Here is a 21,177-nt window from a genome sequence, read left to right on the forward strand (position 1 = left end):
AGTTGGCTTCCTTGCCCTCCTGCACTTACATGGGGTGGGTAGCCCATCCTCATTACCCACCCTGACTCTTCATGGGGGCAGCAAGTTGGCCCTCTCCCCCACAAAAGCAGGTTAGGACCCTGTGGGAATAGGCAGCCTGCAAGTCTGACCCCTGTTCTGCAGTATGATTTGGGAAACACTTCCCCTAGTCTTCCTGCTTGTGGCTCTTTAATACTCTGGGGCTGGGACTGTACTAATGGATTAGTATTAGCTCTTCACCTATACTGGTAACCATTAAAAAAAATCAACTGTTACTACATGATGGTATATGGCATACTAATTATTTCCAATTCCTCTATAAAAATAGGTCAGAAGCACATTAGTTCTCCATATGTGCACCTTGGGAGATCATTGTTTGGAAAGTTCTTTCCCTGTAGAATGCCTAATCTATACTCACATATTTTACCCCTAACAATAATAGATGGTTTAGACCATTAATCACTTTTATTTTATGCCTCTGTTCTTTTAAAACAGCCTATAAAGAGAAAAAAATCTGTCATACATTTTGTTTCTTTGTGCTAGAAAACAATTTTAACATGGAAGATTGATTTTTAACAACATAAATAATGTATTCTGTGCTTTTTTCTATTATATTTTGTGACAAAATTTTGAAATGTAACATTTTTACTTCAGTACTCTGTGACATTTATCTCTGTTCATAAGTCCTAGTTTGGAAAAAAATAGCTGAAAGGATCAACTGACTGATCAGAAATATTTGAAAGAATGACTTAAAAAGCTGCAACTCTATTTCAGTATTTACCTGTGGAAACACTGAATCAGCATCTGAAGTATTGTTCTAACCATTTATCCTTCCTAGCCATTGTAAGAATAAAATTTAAAAGTCCCCAAACCTGTGTCTCATACACACATAGGTTTATACACTGAAGCACAAGGTAAATATCAGACTTTTGTTCTCAGCCCACAATCATAGAATCATAGGACTGGAAGGGACCTCGAGAGGTCATCTAGTCTAGTCCCCTGCACTCATGACAGGACTAAGTATTATCTAGTCCATCCCTGACAGGTATTTGTCTAACCTGCTCTTAAAAATCTCCAATGATGGAGATTCCACAACCTCCCTAGGCAATTTATTCCAGTGCTTAACCACCCTGACAGGAAGTTTTTCATAATGTCCAACATAAACCTCCCTTGCTGCAATTTAAGCCCATTGCTTCTTGTCCTCTCCTCAGAAGTTAAGAAGAACAATTCTTCTCCCACCTCCTTGTAACAACCCTTTAAGTACTTGAAAACGGTTATGTCCCCTTTCAGTCTTCTCTTTTCCAGACTAAGTCAGAGTTATCCAAATGTTCTGTTTAGGTGCGCGATGTGTTGCTTAGCAAGTGCTTTTATTATTTAATAGAAAAAGCTGAATAAATAGTTTTATTAACCCAGTGAATTTTGTTAAAGTAAATATTAGTACTAATAATGAACATGTGTAATATTTGGTTAGACCACCGTCCAAACATGGCTTTCTGAAACAGTGATGAACACACTTTTCCTGTTCTAATTTTGTATGTAAACTGGGTTCAGCACTGGTAACTTGCCAACTGAGGACAAAGCAATATAATGCTTTTCATCTGCAGATCTCAAAGCACTTTGCAAAGGAAGGTAAGAATGATTATTCCCATTTTATAAATGGGGAAGCCATGACATAAAGAGGTGAAGTGTCTTCCCTAAGGTCATTCAGCAGGTCAGTAGCAGCAGTAGGGCCAGAACCCAGATGTCTTGACTTCCAGGCCAGTACCATATTTCCTCAAACACACTGCCTCCTTGCATAGCTTATACTCTGAAAGCTTCTTCCTCTGCTGGTGTCGCTTTTACACCTTCTTGAGAAATGGTGCAAGGGCATTTCCTTGATCTTTACTTGACAAAGGGGGAGACAAATAAATTGATCTCAATCTATCCACCCCCAGAAGAACCAATTTTTTTTATGTATTTATTTATTTTGCAATGGGCTCAACCAATGTATCTTCTAAAGTGAAAATAAGTTGAATTAAAAATATGCATGTCTGATGTGGCTGGAAAACACTTATATCAACAGTACTGGGGCAGTTGCTCAGTAGCACCTAATTCCTGTGAAAATATGATGCCTGCAATGCTGCCTAGGTCAGCAGAGTCTCCTAGTAGGAGTCAGTGTTAGTGTCACATTTTAAGCTGCATGAGGGCAAGACGAATTGAGGTACCCTTTCTGTGTAGTAACCCCCTACATGTAGAAGCAGCTATAGCTTGGGTGCTTCAAATACTGCAGCATGCCAGTTATCTTAAGCATTCCAGGCTCTGGTGTGCATCAGTGTGCATACAGCTTACCCACAAGGTTCGAATTAGAGGGTGATAGATTTAATTTTTGCAGTGGAGAAGGGGGCACCCAGACTGGTTATGTTGATACACATGTGGAACTCTTTGGGCGAGAAAGGAGATGTGGAAATCTGGAAGGTAAGGGAGACTGACAGACCTGTGGGTGATTAAGTGAGGAGTGTGTGTATAAGGTGTCCATAAAGCTCCCTCAAACAACCCTAGATTCCTCCTACTGTCTCCACTTCATTACTCACTCTGCTTCCAGTTACTTTAGTATTCCCATGTAGTGTGACCCATTTTTGGGACCAAAATGTGAGGGTAGTTGAAGTGGGGGGAGGAGTTATTGAGTGGCAAATAAGAGCAGTACCAATATTTACAGTGGTAATTTTGAACCTGGAGCAAGAAGTCAACATTACTGTGTTAGGCACATTAGAACTCAAATCCAGACAGAACCCATGCAAACTCTCCTTGATTCTATTCCTCATTCACTCCTTTTACTATAAATAGTCAAAAATTCTCTTTAGAGGCCGCTGTCCTATTTCTGCTGCTGCAGATCACTTGGGAGGAGATGCTGATTCAGCATCATGAAGGGCAGAGACATACTATCAGCAGGATGCAGTGGTAGATGGAGACCTTTAAAACCACCTTTGCTCTGGGCATTAAAATATCCCTGATCTGAAACAATTAGCTCCAGTCTCTTTAGAGAGAGAGGCAAAAAGGTATTTCAGATGTGCCACACCTTGGAGAAACTGGGTTTGGCCTTGTGCAGTTGTAAATGGAAGCAAAGTTTGGCCCACTACAGTTAATAACAATGTCTGCTTATAAAGAAATTTCACTTAGTGTCTTTACATTTCTTTGCACATATAAAATATGCAGGTAGTTTTTATGGGGCTTTCTGTGTAAAGAAATAAAGGTATTTGAGGCACAGAGATTAAGCTCACACAGCATTCATGTCTCTCAAGTGCCAATGCACTGTGTCCACTTGGTAAGATGACCACCATGGCAGTGAATATTTTATAAGCAGGATACTGTAGAATCTGCTGCAAAATTGAATATGTCAAATATGGAATAGAGGGACACTAAGGATGCTCCATTGTCAAAGATCAACCTAAAATGTCTTACAATTCTCAGATTTCACTGCAAGATATAGTATGATCCCCTGCACTGTGTTCTTATTATCAATGGGAAACCCAAATTTAGATCTATGTAAATAAACAATTCTCATTATTCGAATGACTACCGTTAGGATTTGATCTGTAGGAAGTTTGTGAAAGAAATTCCAAATGCTGCTTGGCTTCTGTGAATCATGCACTGGCTTCTGTGAATCATGACTAGACAAGGAGCAATTCAAGAGACAGGAGAGATTACAATCATTGCCCCTTTTAATTTCCATAGCTGCCCACCTCCTGTCTCAAAGAGCTACAAAACTGAAAAATACCACTTAATGTTCCAGGTAACTGTTTTACGTGTTTCCACTATGTTATATTTTCTCCCTGTGTAAGAGTTCTCCTTCCTAGAATTATCTCTATCGACAGATCATGTTATGACCCTGAGCTCTTGTCTTTATATCAGACTAGCGGAGAAGAGTAGACTAGTGTTATGTTAATTTAGAGTTTGATATAGCTTTGGTGCTGGAAAACAAGAGTTCCCTCTTATCTAGAAGAGCTTTGGTTTGTGAGACCATTAGGAAACCTGTAAAGTCACACAATTTTGAGACAGTGATAACATATTTCCAAGTCTCAAAATAGAAAGGCACTTTCCATGAGCTTTTGACCGACAGTCATCCACAAATTATTCAGTAGGGGAAATATTTTTCCAAAAAGTGGTTTAAAGACATGTTTTTGTTAATGAATTTGAGGGTATTTAATATTTAGTAATACATTTTGCAAATCTTTTCAAGGGCAAGATTTGCAGTTTTGGCCAGTGTGCCAGTTTTAATGCAATATATTATTCAAACTGAAAATAAGATTAAAAGTGAAGTTGTTTGCAGGAACATTCACCAGGCTAAATGTGACACCAGGTTTATTTCCAGTATGGGAAACATATTTAATGAGACCAGCAGAAGTTTCCCATTTTGGTTTGCTTGCTTGCTCTTTCCCTGCATGTGATTGCTTTTTTCAGCCCCTACAATATGAACACTTTAAAACGCTGTGTGTGGTTTTTTACTGCAGAAGCTGATTATATAATATATACACATACACACAGTCTGTAAGAACACAAGTGAATAAATATTTATCTATCTTTTTTCATCTAGTTATATGCTAACAAAATAAAGAAAAAAAATTTACACTGCCAATATGTTCCAAGAACAGAGAACATGATAAAATGCTTGTCTCCAGCATTGCTGAGGTATAAGCACCAGAGTTTACCTTTCGGCTGAAATAATAAACTCTCAGTACTTCCCAAATCTTGATTTTCTAATAAGTTTCTTCGTTTAGGTTCTGCCCTCCCCCCCTTATATAGTCATAGAAGCCTAGGATCAAACCAGTGATTCATCCATTCCACTATGCTCTCTCTGACAATAGCCAAAACTAAAGGCTAAATTTTGTATACCCTTAGCATGTCCCCTCTTGTTACATTTAATTTCTGATGCTGGGGTCCTAACAAAACTACTGGCCTTCAGTGAGCCTCCCTGACCATTATTCCAGCTTTTATGCATTGATTCAGCAGGGCTCAGTCATTCATTTCCTAGCAGTTCACTTGTCTTATGTATGTTATAAAGTCATTTGAGGATATTTGTACATTAAAATAAAAGCAGCAAGGAAATGAGGAGGAAAAAGGGCCTGACCCTAAATGGGTGCCACCAGGGGGAAAGTCAGCACCTGGAGCTCTTGCTGCCACCACCACCTACCTTACACTTCGGGACAAAGGCAGCCAGAGCTCTGGTCCATGTGCTCTGATCTTGGGTGCTTCCTGAGAAAGATCTGGGAGTTGTGGTGGATCATAACCTCAACATAAGTCAGCAGTGCGATGCTGTTGCAAAAACAAATGCAATTTTAGGTTGCACTAATAGAGGCATAGCATGCAAGTCATGAGAGGTGATAGTATCACTCTACTTGGCTCTGGTTAGGCCTCAGCTGGAATATGGTGTCCAATTTTGGTCACAAATTTGTAGAAAGGATGTGGAGAAACTGGAAAGAATTCAAAGGCAAGGAACAAAGATGATCAAAGGGATGGAATGCAAGCCATATGAGCAAAGGCTGAAGGAACTGATATGTTTAGTTTGGAAAAGAGGAGATTGAGGGGGGACATGGCAGTGGTCTTCAAATACTTGAAAAGCTGCCATAAAAAAAGATGGAGAAAAGTTGTTCTCTCTTGCCACAGAACGCAGGACAAGAGGCAATGGGTTCAAACTACTACATAGCAGATTTAGATTAAATCTCAGGAAAAGCTTCCTAACTGTAAGAACAGATTGCATAGGGAGGTGGTAAAAGCTCCTTCACTGGAGGTTTTCAAACGGAGTTTGGATACCCATCTGTTTTGGATGGTTTAGACACAACAACTCCTGCATCTTTGCAGGGGGTTGGACTAGATGACCCTTGCGTTTCCTTCTAACCCTATGATTTTATGGTCCCCAGCCTCCACCATAGACTGCTGAGTCCCACCCACAGGAGTGAATGATACACTGGAAGTTCCTTGGTCTGAAGGTGACAGGAAATTTTGGCCCTCTTGTAGGTTTTTAAAGAGAAGAATAATTGGGCCTTATGTGTTAAGAGGGATCACGAAAACAATTTGTGTTTAAATCAAATCTTTGTTTTGAGCCCAATTTGGCTACAACCAATGAGGGCATGTATATTTCTGATTACGGTAGGATTATGTGACTCTTCCCTGAATAAGGATGAAATGAAGGTATTTGTAATTATCCTGCCTGTAGTAGGGGAAAAAGACTTCAGTGCATAATGATGTTCTCAGTCATTTTGAGAAAGATACAAATATCTACTCATCAGGGATAAAATTTTCAAAGGTGCCCAAGTGACTAGGAGCCTAAATCCCATTGAAAGCCTATTGAAATTAAGTCTCTCAAGTTGACTTTCAGTGGCTTCTAAATCATAAGAACGGCCGTACCGGGTCAGACCAAAGGTCCATCTAGCCCAGTATCCTGTCTACCGACAGTGGCCAATGCCAGGTGCCCCAGAGGGAGTGGACCAACAGGCAATGATCAAGTGATCTCTCTCCTGCCATCCATCTCCATCCTCTGACAAACAGAGGCTAGGGACACCATTCCTTACCCATCCTGGCTAATAGCCATTAATGAACTTAACCACCATGAATTTATCCAGTTCTCTTTTAAACGCTCTTATAGTCCTAGCCTTCACAACCTCCTCAGGTAAGGAGTTCCACAAGTTGACTGCGCACTGTGTGAAGAAGAACGTCCTTTTATTTGTTTTAAACCTGCTGCCTATTAATTTCATTTGGTGACCCCTAGTTCTTATATTATGGGAATAAGTAAATAACTTTTCCTTATCCACTTTCTCCACATCACTCATGATTTTATATACCTCTATCATATCCCCCCTTAGTCTCCTCTTTTCTAAGCTGAAGAGTCCTAGCCTCTTTAATCTCTCCTCATATGGGACCCATTCCAAACCCCTAATCATTTTAGTTGCCCTTTTTTGAACCTTTTCTAGTGCCAGTATATCTTTTTTTAGATAAGGAGACCACATCTGTACGCAGCATTCGAGATGTGGGCGTACCATCGATTTATGTAAGGGCAATAATATATTCTCAGTCTTATTCTCTATCCTCTTTTTAATGATCCCTAACATCCTGTTTGCTTTTTTGACCACCTCTGCACACTGCGCGGACATCTTCAGAGAACTATCCACGATGACTTCAAGATCTTTTTCCTGACTTGTTGTAGCTAAATTAGTCCCCATCATATTGTATGTATAGTTGGGGTTATTTTTTCCAATGTGCATTACTTTACATTTATCCACATTAAATTTCATTTGACATTTTGTTGCCCAATCACTTAGTTTTGTGAGATCTTTTTGAAGTTCATCATAGTCTGCTTTGGTCTTAACTGTCTTGAGCAGTTTCTCCAGATCATTTATAAATAAGTTGAATAGGATTGGTCCGAGGACTGACCCTTGGGGAACACCACTAGTTACCCCTCTCCATTCTGAGAATTTACCATTAATTCCTACCCTTTGTTCCCAATCTTTTAACCAGTTCTCAATCCATGAAAGGACCTTCCCTTTTATCCCATGACAACTTAATTTACGTAAGAGCCCTTGCAAATTTTACCCCACTAATCCAGTCCCTGGAGCCTTAATCCCACCTGTCCTCCAAGAAGAGAACTTTTTTAGGTGTTTTTGTTTTTTGGAAAAGAAATCCAATGAAATTCACCCTGCTGTACAGGAAGTCTCGTTGGAATTCTGAGGGTTCAGGGCTGTATGTGTTTTAACATTCTATATAGTGAATAGTTGTATACCTTTGTAATTTAAAAAAACCGAAGTTTAATGACCCCTCTCCTATAAACCCCAGACTGCTGCAGTACAGATATAAGAAAGTGAGGACAGACAATGCCAGGTGCAGCCAGCACACTGCTGCAGCCACACAACAACATGTCATTTTTATAAACATTATTCAAATTAGCTCCAGCACTCGTAATTCTATTGTTTCCTTTATTGCTGTTGTAAAGCAAATGGTTCTTTTATACAAATGTTATCTCCTGCCTATTAATCCAGTTATAGATTATGGCACTCCTGTTAAATTTAGGGATGTAAAGTCTCATAAATATTTAGAAGTTTAAGACTGATATGGGAAGAAATTTCCTTTGATTTGCTTTGTTATAGATTTGGAATATATCATTGCTACTCTGTTCCTTGGCAAAGAGAGAAGAAAATGATGATAGTGTATTTGAGCTACAGCATCAAATATCTCCCTTTGAATTAGAGTTGTCTGGACAATGGATCTTTCCTGTGAAAGATTTCAATTCTTCCCCCCCCCCCCAATTGTCTTTGAAATTTTTCCACAGATTTTTTTTTTGGCTTTTCAACATAAACCCAAAAATGTAAGACAAAAAGTGAAAAATTTTCCAGCAACATTTTTTGTTGTGTCACATTTTTTGGCGAAAAAATTTCAGCCAGCTCTACTTCTAACATAGCTCTTTTGTTGCCAGCACTTTTGAAGTTCATGCCAATAAACTTCCTTATAACGTTCAGCTCAAAAAAGGCCCAGATATATTGCTTCCAGCAGCATTTTGCAAAGAGTGCATTTATCACAAATAATGCATGTATTAATGGAGGAATGAAACTCCACATACATCGCAAACAGCCTGATGAAGCTTTGAAGAGTGAGTGAACCATAAGAAGCTCTGCCATTGTCTAGTAGCTCCCTGAAATTCAGCATAGCAGAGACTTAGCAGTTATGACCCAGTTTCACATCTACAGAGACAAGGTGGGTGAGATGATATCTTTTATTGGACCAATTTCTAATGGTGAGAGAGACAAGCTTTCAAGCTTACACAGCTTGTCTCTCTCACCAACAGAAGTTGGTCCAATAAAAGACATTACCTCACCTACCTTGTTTCTCCAATATCCTGGGACTGACATGGCTACAACAACAAGAAGTCATATTTCACATCTTCAGCATTTTAGAATAATTGTCATTTTAGTGCTTATTAGCCAAATCAAAAGAGATGTCAAGCATCTATACCTCTCATTGATATAAAATGGGAGATGTTCAGAAGCTTTCAGTATTTGCTCCTATGGAAGATGCTAAACTGATGAAAACTGAAGTCCTGTGTTTCCGAGCAGAGATAGCTGAGGCAATAGCAAAGCCAGCTTCCCCACATGTATCCTGCAAAAGTTTAACGATGTCCTGGAAAGGTCGTTCAGTTTCTCTTGCCAATTCACTTCTAGATTGGTGAACCCCTTTCAGCTAGCAGTGGTCATGGTGACTTTTTGTGCTACTGATGCCCCTCTGTTAGATATGGAATTAAAAATAACTTTTAGTTGGCCATTAACCTGCCACCTTGACATTCCAACATTTGTACTGTATTGTGGCAAGTTCACACCATCTCATATTGTGTGGTGGGGTTGAAGTAGCTTGAGCCTAGTGTGAAGTCATTAGCATTAAACTTGTGTTTAAGAAAAGGTTTTTTGTGTTGCTAACACTCCAGGTTTATGACCAATGAGTTTTCAAAAATGGAGATGTAAGATTGAAACATACACTTTTTTTTAAATCACCAAAAAAAAATGTGACTGCGTGGGCAAATCAGGTACTTGTGTCCAACTGGCTAGTTAGCTGCCACACTAGCTGTGTCCTTATACATTTAACTGATTTGGGTGCACAAATGCAATAATTGCAGAGAGAATAGTGTGCACTGTTGTACTATTTTGCATAAAAAACTCACTCTTCCTTTTTTTTTTAAAAAAGAGACAATATAGTGTTATATTTACAAAAAGCAAAATGTATTTATAAAATGAACTGAATGCTCCAAACAACTTTGTTTAAAAGTGAAAAATATTTACACTAGGAATATCTTGTCTTACCTTTGTATTACCCTATTATGTATATAACAGTGGACAATTGTACAACTATAGGCTGTAAGGAAATTTGGCTAGAGAAACTCTGCAGGATGGTGTATTTACTTCTTCATTTCTGAAAGGTAGCAGTTAAAATTCACAGGTTCTGGCTGTCCAGATGTTTGTTGCATTTGACCATTGTAATTTGCACTAGAATATATTGTGTTGCTATAATAGCTGTAAAGAGGATAGCTATTATAGTCTATATTCTACATATGGGCTCCAGTATTGATGGTAAGCATATTTCCTACTCAGATTAGATTTTTTCCCCTTATTTGTTTAGGGCAACAAAAGTTCAAGTTGAAGTTTAGATCTAGTAGAGCGTATTTGCAGGTCAGGGTTGACTTATAATAAATTTGTCCTAAGAATCAGACAAAGGAAAAAACCCTGAATTTTGAACAAAAAGTTTCCCTTTCTCTTTATCATTTCTAGGGAGCAAACATACCACTGGTGTCAGAGCTTGGCATTGACGATATCCATTTTGATGACTTTTCACTCGATGTGGATGCCATGATTACTGCAGCCCTCCGGATGTTCATGGAACTTGGAATGGTTCAGAAATTTAAAATTGACTATGAGGTAACCATCTGCTCTATAAAGATATCTGCCACTTTGTCTTGGCAGTGCTATACCCATTTGTACACATTTAGTAGCCCTGATACAATTTGTACTTTTCATTTCAGACACTGTGTAGGTGGCTTTTGACAGTTAGGAAGAATTATCGAATGGTTCTGTATCACAACTGGAGGCATGCTTTCAATGTGTGCCAGCTAATGTTTGCAATGTTAACTGTAAGTATTCCACGAAATGGACAGGCCTCATAAGAGCTTTTATCATCACATTGTCTTAAACATCTTTTCCAACGTTCGTTTTTCGTTATTATATTTATTTATTTTATAGCAATGTATAAGAAATCAGAATATCCTAATTGTGGGAGCACAATTTTGGCAACATTTTATAGAGTTTTAGCAACAGTGATATCGCAGGCACATTAAAATGACTAATAATTAACAGATGACAATCTTGGAGCTGGGAGCTTATTAGAAATTTTGATCTTACCATGTCTTCCTTTTTTGAAAATCTTTGATTTTGCATTTATTTCTGCATGTGAAAATCGAGGTCATAAAAACCTGAGAGTGTAGAATCCTATCAGCAGAGTTATTTGGTGTGATGATACTTATCAGCTGCTTCCCTAGCTTCATCTAAATAGATATTCGAGATATTGTCTTATACACCGTTTAAAAATGGGTTTCCTTAGAGAGGATCCAAATAGGTTCTGCAGCCTCTGCATATTGTTTTCTGCTATTCATTAAAGATATCCGTCAAAGGGTCTAACATTCTCTCTGCATATAAAGTACTCCTAATGATGCCCATAGTCCTCCCCCCACCACCAAATGCCTCACCACTGGAGCCGGGTCAGGGAGAGCTGCGCTGGCAGCTGCGGGGAGCCTGGGTCCGTCCACCTGCCCGGTGGTGGTGGTGGTGGGGGAGGCGGCACTGGGACACTGGGTGGGGAGTTGCTCGGGCCCCCCTCCCAGGGCAGGTAGGGTCCATCCTGGCTTCCCACAGCTGCCAGTGCAGCTCTCCCAGACCTGGCTCCAGCAGGGGAGGGGGAGGCTCAGAGCCGCAGCCTGGCCACGGTAAGAGCCAGGCGGGCAGCTGTGGGGAACTGCCCTGGGTGGGGGGCCCGAGCAACCCCCAGGCAGCTCCACAGGTCTCCCCCCTCACCCCTCTCCCCAGCCTGGCCAGCATGGAGCCCAGCCACAGAGCTGTGGGGAGCCGCAGCGGACCCTCCACCTGCTGCGGTATGTGTGTGTGTGGTGGGGGGGCTGAGAGCAGCCCCGAGCCGTGTGCCTGATCCCTAGGCTCCCCGCCCAGCCGTACAATAACAACATGCTTACATCTACTCAAGACACTGTAGGAGGAACTTCTATAAAATCAGTTGGGAGTTGACAGGCTCCCTCCATCCAAATATTTGCAGAAGAATAAGTAAAAGAACTGGATGGAACGTGTCACGTACTGGGATGGCAGAATTCTAAGTGGTGAAATCTGACATGAAATACATGGTATGTAAAAGTAGATTAGTCAGGCACCAGACAGAAATCTGCCAATCCAAGAATTAAACTGATTCATTGCATTTTGTTGACAATAATATATATATATATATATATATATATATATAAAAATAATCAAACCACACAAGCAGTTTCATAGTACATTCCAACACATCTCCATTTTGGAGAATCCTGGGCTTATTTGTGGAAATTAGCAAGCAATGGATTTGCTGGAAACCAGGTGCATCTCAAAGATTGTGTACTTGTTTTCTAAAGGGAGAGGGAGGGCATGTGAACATTACTGCTTTTCAAGACTCCTACTACCTGCCAGTCTATAAAACACCATTTGCATCCATGATGTTGCTACTGGCAATGTTGTCAGAGGAGGCTACCTAACCTGTCCTGTAAATGAATCAGATTGGGCCTGATCCTGTGCCCACTGAAGTCTTGCTATTGACTTCAATGAAGATTGGATCAGGTCCTTAGCACTTTACATGTTCATACACGTGCTGCATAAATGTGATCTAATGCATCTCCACAACACTCCCTTGAGATAGGTGAGTATTCATATCCCTGCTACACAGATGTGCAAAGTGAGGCAGAAAAATAAAGAGTCACTAATACAACCAGAATTAGAACTCTGTTTCCTGGCTCACAGCCATGTTTCAGACCCCCAAACCATGCAGCATTCCATAAGAGAGAGGCTGTTTCAGTACTCACCATGAGAGGAAGTAAATAGAGAGCTTCAGTGGGGAGAAAGGCCTAAAGGGGATAGAGAATGGCAGTTGCTCTTAGTATTCTTATAGCTGGAGAGAAGTTGTTCAAATAAATAGTCTGTTATCCTGTTTCTCAAGACTAAGGGTAGTTTTCCTCTTGAAATCAGTATTCATGCATTGAATGGTTGTCTCATTAACTTGCTCTTTAACTGTGGTAATTTTTAGATAATTATGTTGCCTGCTGTCCATTACAGCCTTATTATATAAACCTTCATATAACTATATCTGAGCTGACCAGAAGAAATTGCATTATTTCCCCTCTACCTCAAAGCTTACATAGCAGCTTATGGAATATTAGAATTTTACAAAACTCACTGGTAGCAGAGTGAAAAAGCACATGTGCGCGCGCGCACACACACACACACAATTTATGATGGTGCTTCCAGTGGCGCTGAACGAGGGAAATGCTGTTCAACACGAATGACAAAATACCATAGCGCACACATTTACAACCCCGGACACTGCTCTATGTTTCTTTAAATGCAGATGTGATTCAGATTTAAAATCCATATTTGTGATGTCAGCAATCTGATTTTCTGAGACGGGCTGAACAGATTATAATTAATTCAAACTGGGGACAATAGGGAGGGTTTCAAAGACTGCAGATTGTGCACATATATTTCAGTGGGATTTGGGCATCTAACTCTTAGGTTCCTTTGAAAAGCCTTAATTGTTTATAGAGGTCCTACCTTTAGTCTGAAGTTGTTCCTAATTATGAACTGGTATTTGAATAGAATACATAAATATTACATGTTAAATATCCAAAGGTGCTTCCAGGTAAATTCTTACTTCTAGATTTCTGTGGCAAAAGGTTCTCTAATGGTATGTCTAAATGGCAATTAAAAATCCGTGGCTGGCCCATGTCAGCCTACTTGGTCTTGCAGGGCTGGGGCTAAGGGGCTGTTTAACTGCGGTGTAGATGTTCAGGCTCAGACTGGAGTCCAGACTCCAGGACACAGTGAGGTGGGAGGATCCCAGAGCTCAGGCCTGAACCTGAACGTCTACACTGCAATTAAACAGTCCCTTAGCCCAAGCTCCGTGAGCTCCAGTCAACTGGCACAGGCCAGCCACGGGCAGCTAATTGTAGTGCAGTCATACCCTAAAGGTTCCTGTACTATAATCATTGTACTCCCATCTCTAACCCCTCCAAAACGCCCATGGAAATCAGTGCTATTGGCAAAAGTCAATCAAGAGAGCTACGGTTTTTCTGCATCACTGATATAATGTGAAAAAACTAGGAATGAACTGAAGAGATCGTATGGTCTATAGTGTCTATTTTAGAGAGTTCTCAGGTAAACTTTACTGCAATGTGGTGGTCTCTAAGTACCCAATCCTGCTGAGGTTAGTGGCAAAATTCAAGTTGATTTAAATAGAAATAGGATTGAGTTCTAACTATATGGGACATAAACCCACTGCAGCCCGAAAAAGATTGAAATTAATAGGAGTTTTAAATGGGTAAAGAATATGGAATGGAACGTAGAAGTATAAAAATGAGAGCATGCTACAGTCTGTTACGTTCTGGTTTAAATTTTCATCTTGGTTAACACACCATTGTACTGACTGTAAATGTTTGTTAACAGATGTCTCATAACAAACAGTTAATATGCCATCAGTCAGACATCAATGTCATAAAGACCATCTTAAATAAAGCTGTGTCTCGTTATATTGTACACATTATAATTTCCATTAAAAAACTTACCAAAAAAAGAAGGGTTAAAATTCCAGAGTAAACAAAAAGAGTCCAATAAGCTAAACTCAAAACATACATAATTCTTTATCCCTTCCCAGGCTCTGTAAGACTGTCCTCCCGCTCTTGCATGGAGCAATACCTCTCTGAGTTTTTCCCTAGAGGTCTGGCTACAGATTCAGCAGTCTTTCTCCCACTTCCGTCAGGGTGTTTCCTCACTTCCTTCTGCAGCGGCCAGTAAAGGAACCCAGACCCTCCCTCTCCTCTGAATTTCAGTCCAGGGATCCTGTAGCATACAGCTATGGTCTGCTCCCTGAAGCTTTGTCTACACTACTGGGGTAAGTCGACCTAAGTTACGCTACTCCAGCTACGTGACTAGCTTAGCCTAGGTCTTCACTGTGCTGCGTCAATGGGAGAGCATCGCCCATATACTTCCCTTACTCTTCTCGGGGAACTGGAGTACCGGGGTCGACCGGAGAGCACTCTGCCGTCGATTTAGCAGGTTTTCACTAGACCCGCTGCATTGCAGCAGCATCGATCTCCCCATAGTGAAGACCAGCCCTTAGACTCCTCACTGCCTCCCAGGACTTCTTTCTACCTTAGTCTTCCTTCAGGCCCTTTTCCACAGTTTCTTCCAGGGCTTACTGCACACCTACTTCTCCATGCCCTTCCTTCACTCTCTAGCAACTAGAGAGATATTGCAGAGTTCTGGGCTCTTCTCTCCCTGCAGCCTCTCTCTGACCTGGGCTTCCTCCTTTTATGCCAGTGGTGGGCAACCTGCCACACGCGGCCCGTCAGGGTAATCCACTAGTGGACCGCAAGATAGTATTTACATTGACCGTCTGCAGGCATGGCTGCCCACAGCTCCCACTGGCTCACCATCCAGCTCCTTCCCCAGCTTAGCTTCATCAAGCCAGGCCCAGGTGCAACCAGGTGCCTTAGCTTGCTACCTCCAGTTAGCCAGTGCAGGGTGCATAGAAATACAACCATGTGGTATGATGGGTAACTCACGAATACTCCCATTGACATCAGTGAGACTACTCAAATATGGCATGAGAACAGGTCATAGGATCAGGCCCTAACTTAGTAACCTTCATCTGACACACCCTTCATCAATATTTATTTTAAAAAGTAAAAACAAAAGAAAAGTAAAGCAACAGATAATTAAAGTCGCATCCAGTGTGCTAATAACAAAACACATAAAAGTGGGGCCAGGTGTAATGCGATTCATTTCCTCACATGAAAGAATGACCTCCATAACTCACTAAGCTCTGCCACTCATGAGTTATGGGTCATTCCTGTTCTGGTGAAAATAAATTCTATTACACCATCATCCATAGCTATGTATTTTTCCTCTCTACACGTAAATTTAAAAAGTGGGGGACACAGCCACACTCTGTCTTCCTGCATTATGTGCAAAGCAGACATCCTCCTACCATAATACTGTTTTTAAATTAAATGTTTTTATTAAGTGAAATATCCTATTTATGTATTCCATGACAAGATTTTTGATTAAATAAAAAGTTGAATTTATTCTTGAGCTATTGCTACTGTTAATAAATTGCTTAATCTGTACTCCTGCATTTATGATGCAGGCTGAATCCTTGAATTCAATCAAACCTTGTGTTAAGCTGAGGACCATTTATTCCGCCATCAGATTTCCATTATAAAACTCCACTTTTCAGTGGTTTATTACTCAACCATGGACAGTTTCTTTGGACTGTAACTTGGCACATCATATTGCCAGGTCACTAGCTATTTTATTTATACTTTTTTTTTTTAAAGAGACCTTTGTTATTCTTTGTTGTAGGAGGGTAATCTTAAAAAAAAAATAAAAGACAGTATTTTTCAGATGCTTCCTCTGCTCTTGTAACTATGTTATTGAAACTGACATTTTAAAGGCAATTTATCTACTATTCAGGATCCACCATTTAATAATAGTCAAGTTATTCCATCTATGGATGCTTCATGTGTAGAATCTTCTTTGGGGTTTAAACCAGCCTTTTTGAAATGTAGACAGAGTCCAATCCTGCAGGGTGCAGAGCACCCACTGGACGGTACTGGGCATCTGCAACTCCCACTGAAATGAATGGGAGTTCAAAGCACTTTTAGTATCCTGAAGGATAAAGCTCTTCGTGTGACATTGGCACAGCAGGCCAAGAAAGCTGATGGCTTATCATATCAGTGATACGTGATTTAAGATTTACTAAAGTAGGATTTACAGTCTATGGAGTCAATACTCTGCAAAGTAAAGTTCTCAACAGGTCTTACTGTAATGTGCTAGTGTCAGTAGAGCAAAATTTGATAAGAACATAAGAATGACCCTACTGGATCAGACCAAAGGTCCATCTAGCCCAGTATCCTGTCTTCTGACAGTGGCCAGTGCCAAGTGCCCCAAAGGGAATGAACAGAACAAGTAATCATCAAGTGATCCATTCCCTGTCGTTCATTCCCAGATTCTGGCAAACAGAGGCTAGGGACACCATTTCTGCAATTCCTGGCTAATAGCCATTGATGGACCTATCCTCCATGAATTTATCTAGTTCTTTTTTGAACCCTGTTATAGTTTTGGCCTTCACAACATCCTCTGGCAAGGAGTTCCACAGGTTGACTGTGCATTGTGTGAAGAAATTACCTATTAATTTTATTTGGTGACCCCTAGTTCTTGTGTTACAAGAAGGAGTAAACAACACTTCCTTATCTACTTTCTCTACACCAGTCATGATTTTATAGACCTCAATCATATCTCCCCTTAGCCGTCTCTTTTCCAAGCTGAAAAGTCCCAGTCTTATCAATCTCTCCTCATACGTTCCATACCCCTAATCATTTTTGTTGCCCTTTTCTGAACCTTTTCCAATTCCAATATGTCTTTTTTGAGATGGGGTGACCACATCTGCACACAGTATTTAAGATGTGGGCGTACCATGGCTTTATATAGAGGCAACATGGTATTTTCTGTCCTATTATCTATCCCTTTCTTAATTATTCCCAGCATTCTGTTCACTTTTTTGACGGCTGCTGCACACTGAGTGGATGTTTTCAGAGAACTATCCATAATAACTCCAAGATCTCTTTCTTGAGTAGTAACAGCTAATTTAGACCCCATCATTTTATATGTATAGTTGGGATTATGCTTTCCAATGTGCTTTACTTTGCATTTATTAACATTAATTTGGCACATGGGTGAAGGTGTTTAGGGGCACTAGAGACCCAAATGGCACTGAAATGTTGTGTGGGGGGGGAGGAAACTGAACTCCCTTGGGCTCCTTTGAATCCTCTCAGACATGGGTTGACTTCCCTTATTGTAACTGTGAAGCAGATGCTATTACATAGCCACCTTTCCCCTCCACATTACCTCTTACTGCACTTTCCATTGGCTTTGCGCCTCTCCTCCCTTAGTAGCACCGAAACCCACTCAGACACATTTTGTCACTCATGCATTCTCTTTTATGGTGGGATGAGCTATACCTTCCCTTGCCTCTTCTCTTTCCAGTCGATCCCAGTTCATATGCATATTTCCTTTGTGGCTCTGACTCCCCACACTTCTTGCAGATGTTCTTCAGCCGCCATTAGTTTCCCCCTCCATGTAATATTTCTCTTGGGAAGTTTGAAATAGAGGATTTCAGCACTCCATATTTACCAGTTATTCCATAAATGTAGTCCTCTAAGTCAAATACTTTGTATTCATAATTTTATATGGTATCCTTTCCTTTTCAACAATTGTAAGCAGTTGATTTAATTCCTTCATTAAATGAGCCACCCTAGTTTGTCAGAGATTTCTGTTCTTGAATAAACCAAGCCTCCTTAAGTGTTTCCTTATAATAACCAAAATCAGCTTGAGATTCTGAGGTTCTGTGCTCTAGGGCTATTGGAACCCGAACTAAATACAGAATTATAGATAAGCTCTACTCAGTGTTTTGATTTGTACTCTGTCCCTTTGCTGACGCAGCCCAGTATCCTGCTTGCCTTTATTACTGCAGACATACACTGGGTTGATGGCTCCAAGGATTTTTTTTATAGTAACCAATAAATCCTTATCCTGGGTCAGTACACTGCATCTAAAACACTCTATATTTTGTTTTTCCTCCTCACACCCCTGGTCTTTTTTAAATAGTTGCCTGCATTAAACTGCATTTTCCATTTACTGAGCCTGTCAACTAAAAGCTCAAAATCTCTCTGAATCTGGTTGTCTTGTTCCACAACTCTGCTTTTGGCCTTATTAGCAAACTTTTCTATTTTACATACCATAATTTCAATAAAATCATTTGCATAATGCATCTTCCTGACAAAGGTCAACTGATGAAATCAATATCTGGTCTTCTCCAGTGCTAACCTCTTTTGAACTGGAGAAATTCACAGTGATAATTGTTTATTTCCCTTCTCGGAGATACTCTGCTATCCATCAAACTATTTTGCATTCTATGGAGCTGATTGTGCAGAAGTGCTAAGCATCTGCAACTCCCATGGACTTCAGTTAAATTTGTTGGTGCTCAGCACTGCTGAAGGTCAGGCCCCATATCATGACTTCCTACCTTAGCCTGTCATTTTTGGTGTCAACATTACCATATGCTTTTTCAAAATCTGAGGACCAAATTATTCCTCTTAGGGACACAGGCGCCAAGGGAATGGGGTAGTACAGAGTACAACGTGTGTGATTTGAGGTGTGTGAAGACATTATGCCTGTGCAGGGCAGGAGCAGGCATAATATCTCCACGAGTGCTGTGTGGGAGCAAATTCATAAGAGTTCTGCTGTGTCTTTAGAAAAAGGATATCATGCAGTCCTTCTAGCACAGCTCTTCAAAGCACAGTGGTCTGCCAGTGGCACACCCAACAACCCAGGCAAGCCCCTTCTGGGAAATTTAGCACGATCAGCAATGCTAGTACCTCCTCCCCTGGTCTCAGGCTACTCAGGCAGACAAACTACTGTATGGCTACCTCCCTGCAGCGGAATTCTAGTGTCAGAAGGGGTTTCCTGCATCATCACCTCTTCTCTTCACACCAGCATATTTGGGACAGGACCTAACTGGTGCCAATGGTGCATTATAACTCATGAATCTAAGCATTGTTCCAGACTCTGAGAGTTCAAATCAAACCCAACCCAAGGCAGAAATTGGAAGTTAAAAAAAAAAAAAAACCAACAACAACAACAACAGCAGCAGCACATGTGAGCTAAAGTAGCCATGATTTGGCCTAAAGTACATTCTGTATTTCTCATATCTACCATATCAGTTTTATTGCTGAAGAATTCCAATGCTTTACTTAAGAAAATTCTCCTCTCAAACTCATGCAAGGTATTTCTAGTAGAATTATGCTATTCAAGGTGTTTCCACCTAAAATTATGGAACATTGTTTCTAATCCCCTTGTTGCAGTGAACAAAACTGTCTCTGACTGCTTTAGTATTTGATATTTAGCTTCTCTCTTTTAAGCCTTCTTTGATTTAGCTTGTAAGTTGTCTCCAGCAACGTACAATAAATAAGCACCTCAGAATCTAAGAAGTCTCTGTCTACTTAACAGTAATTTTAAAATGTAACTGATTTTGTTTCATGTTTTTCACATATGTAAATTCAACTTCTCATCTTGGTGTGTAAGGATTGTTTTTATTTTCAGCTCTTTTCCCACTGCACCTTCTGGGTACTGGGGAAGAGAGTATTAAAAATGTGACAGAGATAATAATAGATCACTACAAGGACATTATCTATTCCACTAACCATCTAGCATATAGCAGTGAACATAATATGACAACAAAGCATTTATCTTGTCTTTATTTAAAGGATGGTGGTTTCAAAACAAAGAGGACTGTTACTCGATGGACTAACATTATCTATCCTTCCTGCTTCTGATAGTTATTTTTTCTGTTCTCAGACAGCAGGATTTCAGGAGATTCTGACTGAAATTGAAATTTTAGCTTTGATTGTGGGATGTTTATGTCACGACCTTGACCACAGGGGAACCAACAATGCCTTCCAAGCCAAGTAAGTTTTCTAATTCTTATTACTTTAATTTGTTTCCCTTCCATATCAGAGCAAAAGGTGACAGGGGATAAAGAATGAAGCATTAATTTTCAGGCTCCTAGGCCAAGGCCAAGTATTCCTGCGCTTACATGTAATGAGGGACTATCCATCTTTATAATTCCCTATTCTTTTTGGTAATTGCTGACTTGCCCTTTGTGTCATGCTCTTGATTTGGGTTGCCCCTTGTGAACTAACACCTAATATAGAAATGTGATGCCAAACACTGATGATCCCTCCAGTCAGAGTATCTGCCAGCTAGAGACCTGCCGACACTGAGCACAAGAAGCATTGCAAATGCCCCAATCTCTCCTTGGCTGGTATGTTGGAATCATTGTGAAACCTTTTCCGGTTATTTAATACATTTAAATAAAAGCAGGTAAAACTGAAGCCTTGTGTCCACAAAAGGGTGACATTCACTCCACCTGCATAAAGCCAAAGTTTTCAATCTTTGGCATGTGGAATGGTTGCCACCAACCTAAAACTATGGTGTGGGGATCTGTGCAATCTGATGTGGCAGTTATTCCAGCCTAACTCCACCACACCAGCTGTGTGGACTAGTAGGGCCACTAGTTCCATACAAACACAGGTATGGGGCTTCTCTCCTGGCCTAGCCCCAATGAGACTATGGGGCTGGCTTGAAGACCTCTGGCATGGTGCACAGGGGGTGTGAAGGCACCTCTGTGAGGCCAGCTGGTTGACAGATATGCTGTTGAGCTTGTGTATGAGACTTTCTATTCAGATTCTTATCTGTTAAGTGGAGTCTTGCACCTGCTGTACAGATC

The 21,177-nt window shown here is 40.4% G+C and overlaps 1 protein-coding gene across 4 annotated transcripts in view; it reads left to right on the top strand.

The window, feature by feature from the left end:
• Positions 1-21,177, top strand: part of PDE11A (phosphodiesterase 11A) — a 222,690-nt gene that overhangs the window by 153,644 nt on the left and 47,869 nt on the right. For all 4 annotated transcript variants that reach the window (XM_054044025.1, XM_054044026.1, XM_054044028.1 and 1 more), the window contains exons 11-13: positions 10,299-10,445; positions 10,550-10,657; positions 20,247-20,356. In XM_054044025.1, the coding sequence (XP_053900000.1) occupies positions 10,299-10,445; positions 10,550-10,657; positions 20,247-20,356 (365 nt within the window). The remainder of the gene's footprint in view (positions 1-10,298; positions 10,446-10,549; positions 10,658-20,246; positions 20,357-21,177) is intronic.

This window comes from Malaclemys terrapin, chromosome 11 (genome assembly GCF_027887155.1).
Source record: "Malaclemys terrapin pileata isolate rMalTer1 chromosome 11, rMalTer1.hap1, whole genome shotgun sequence".
Lineage (NCBI taxonomy): Eukaryota > Metazoa > Chordata > Testudines > Emydidae > Malaclemys > Malaclemys terrapin.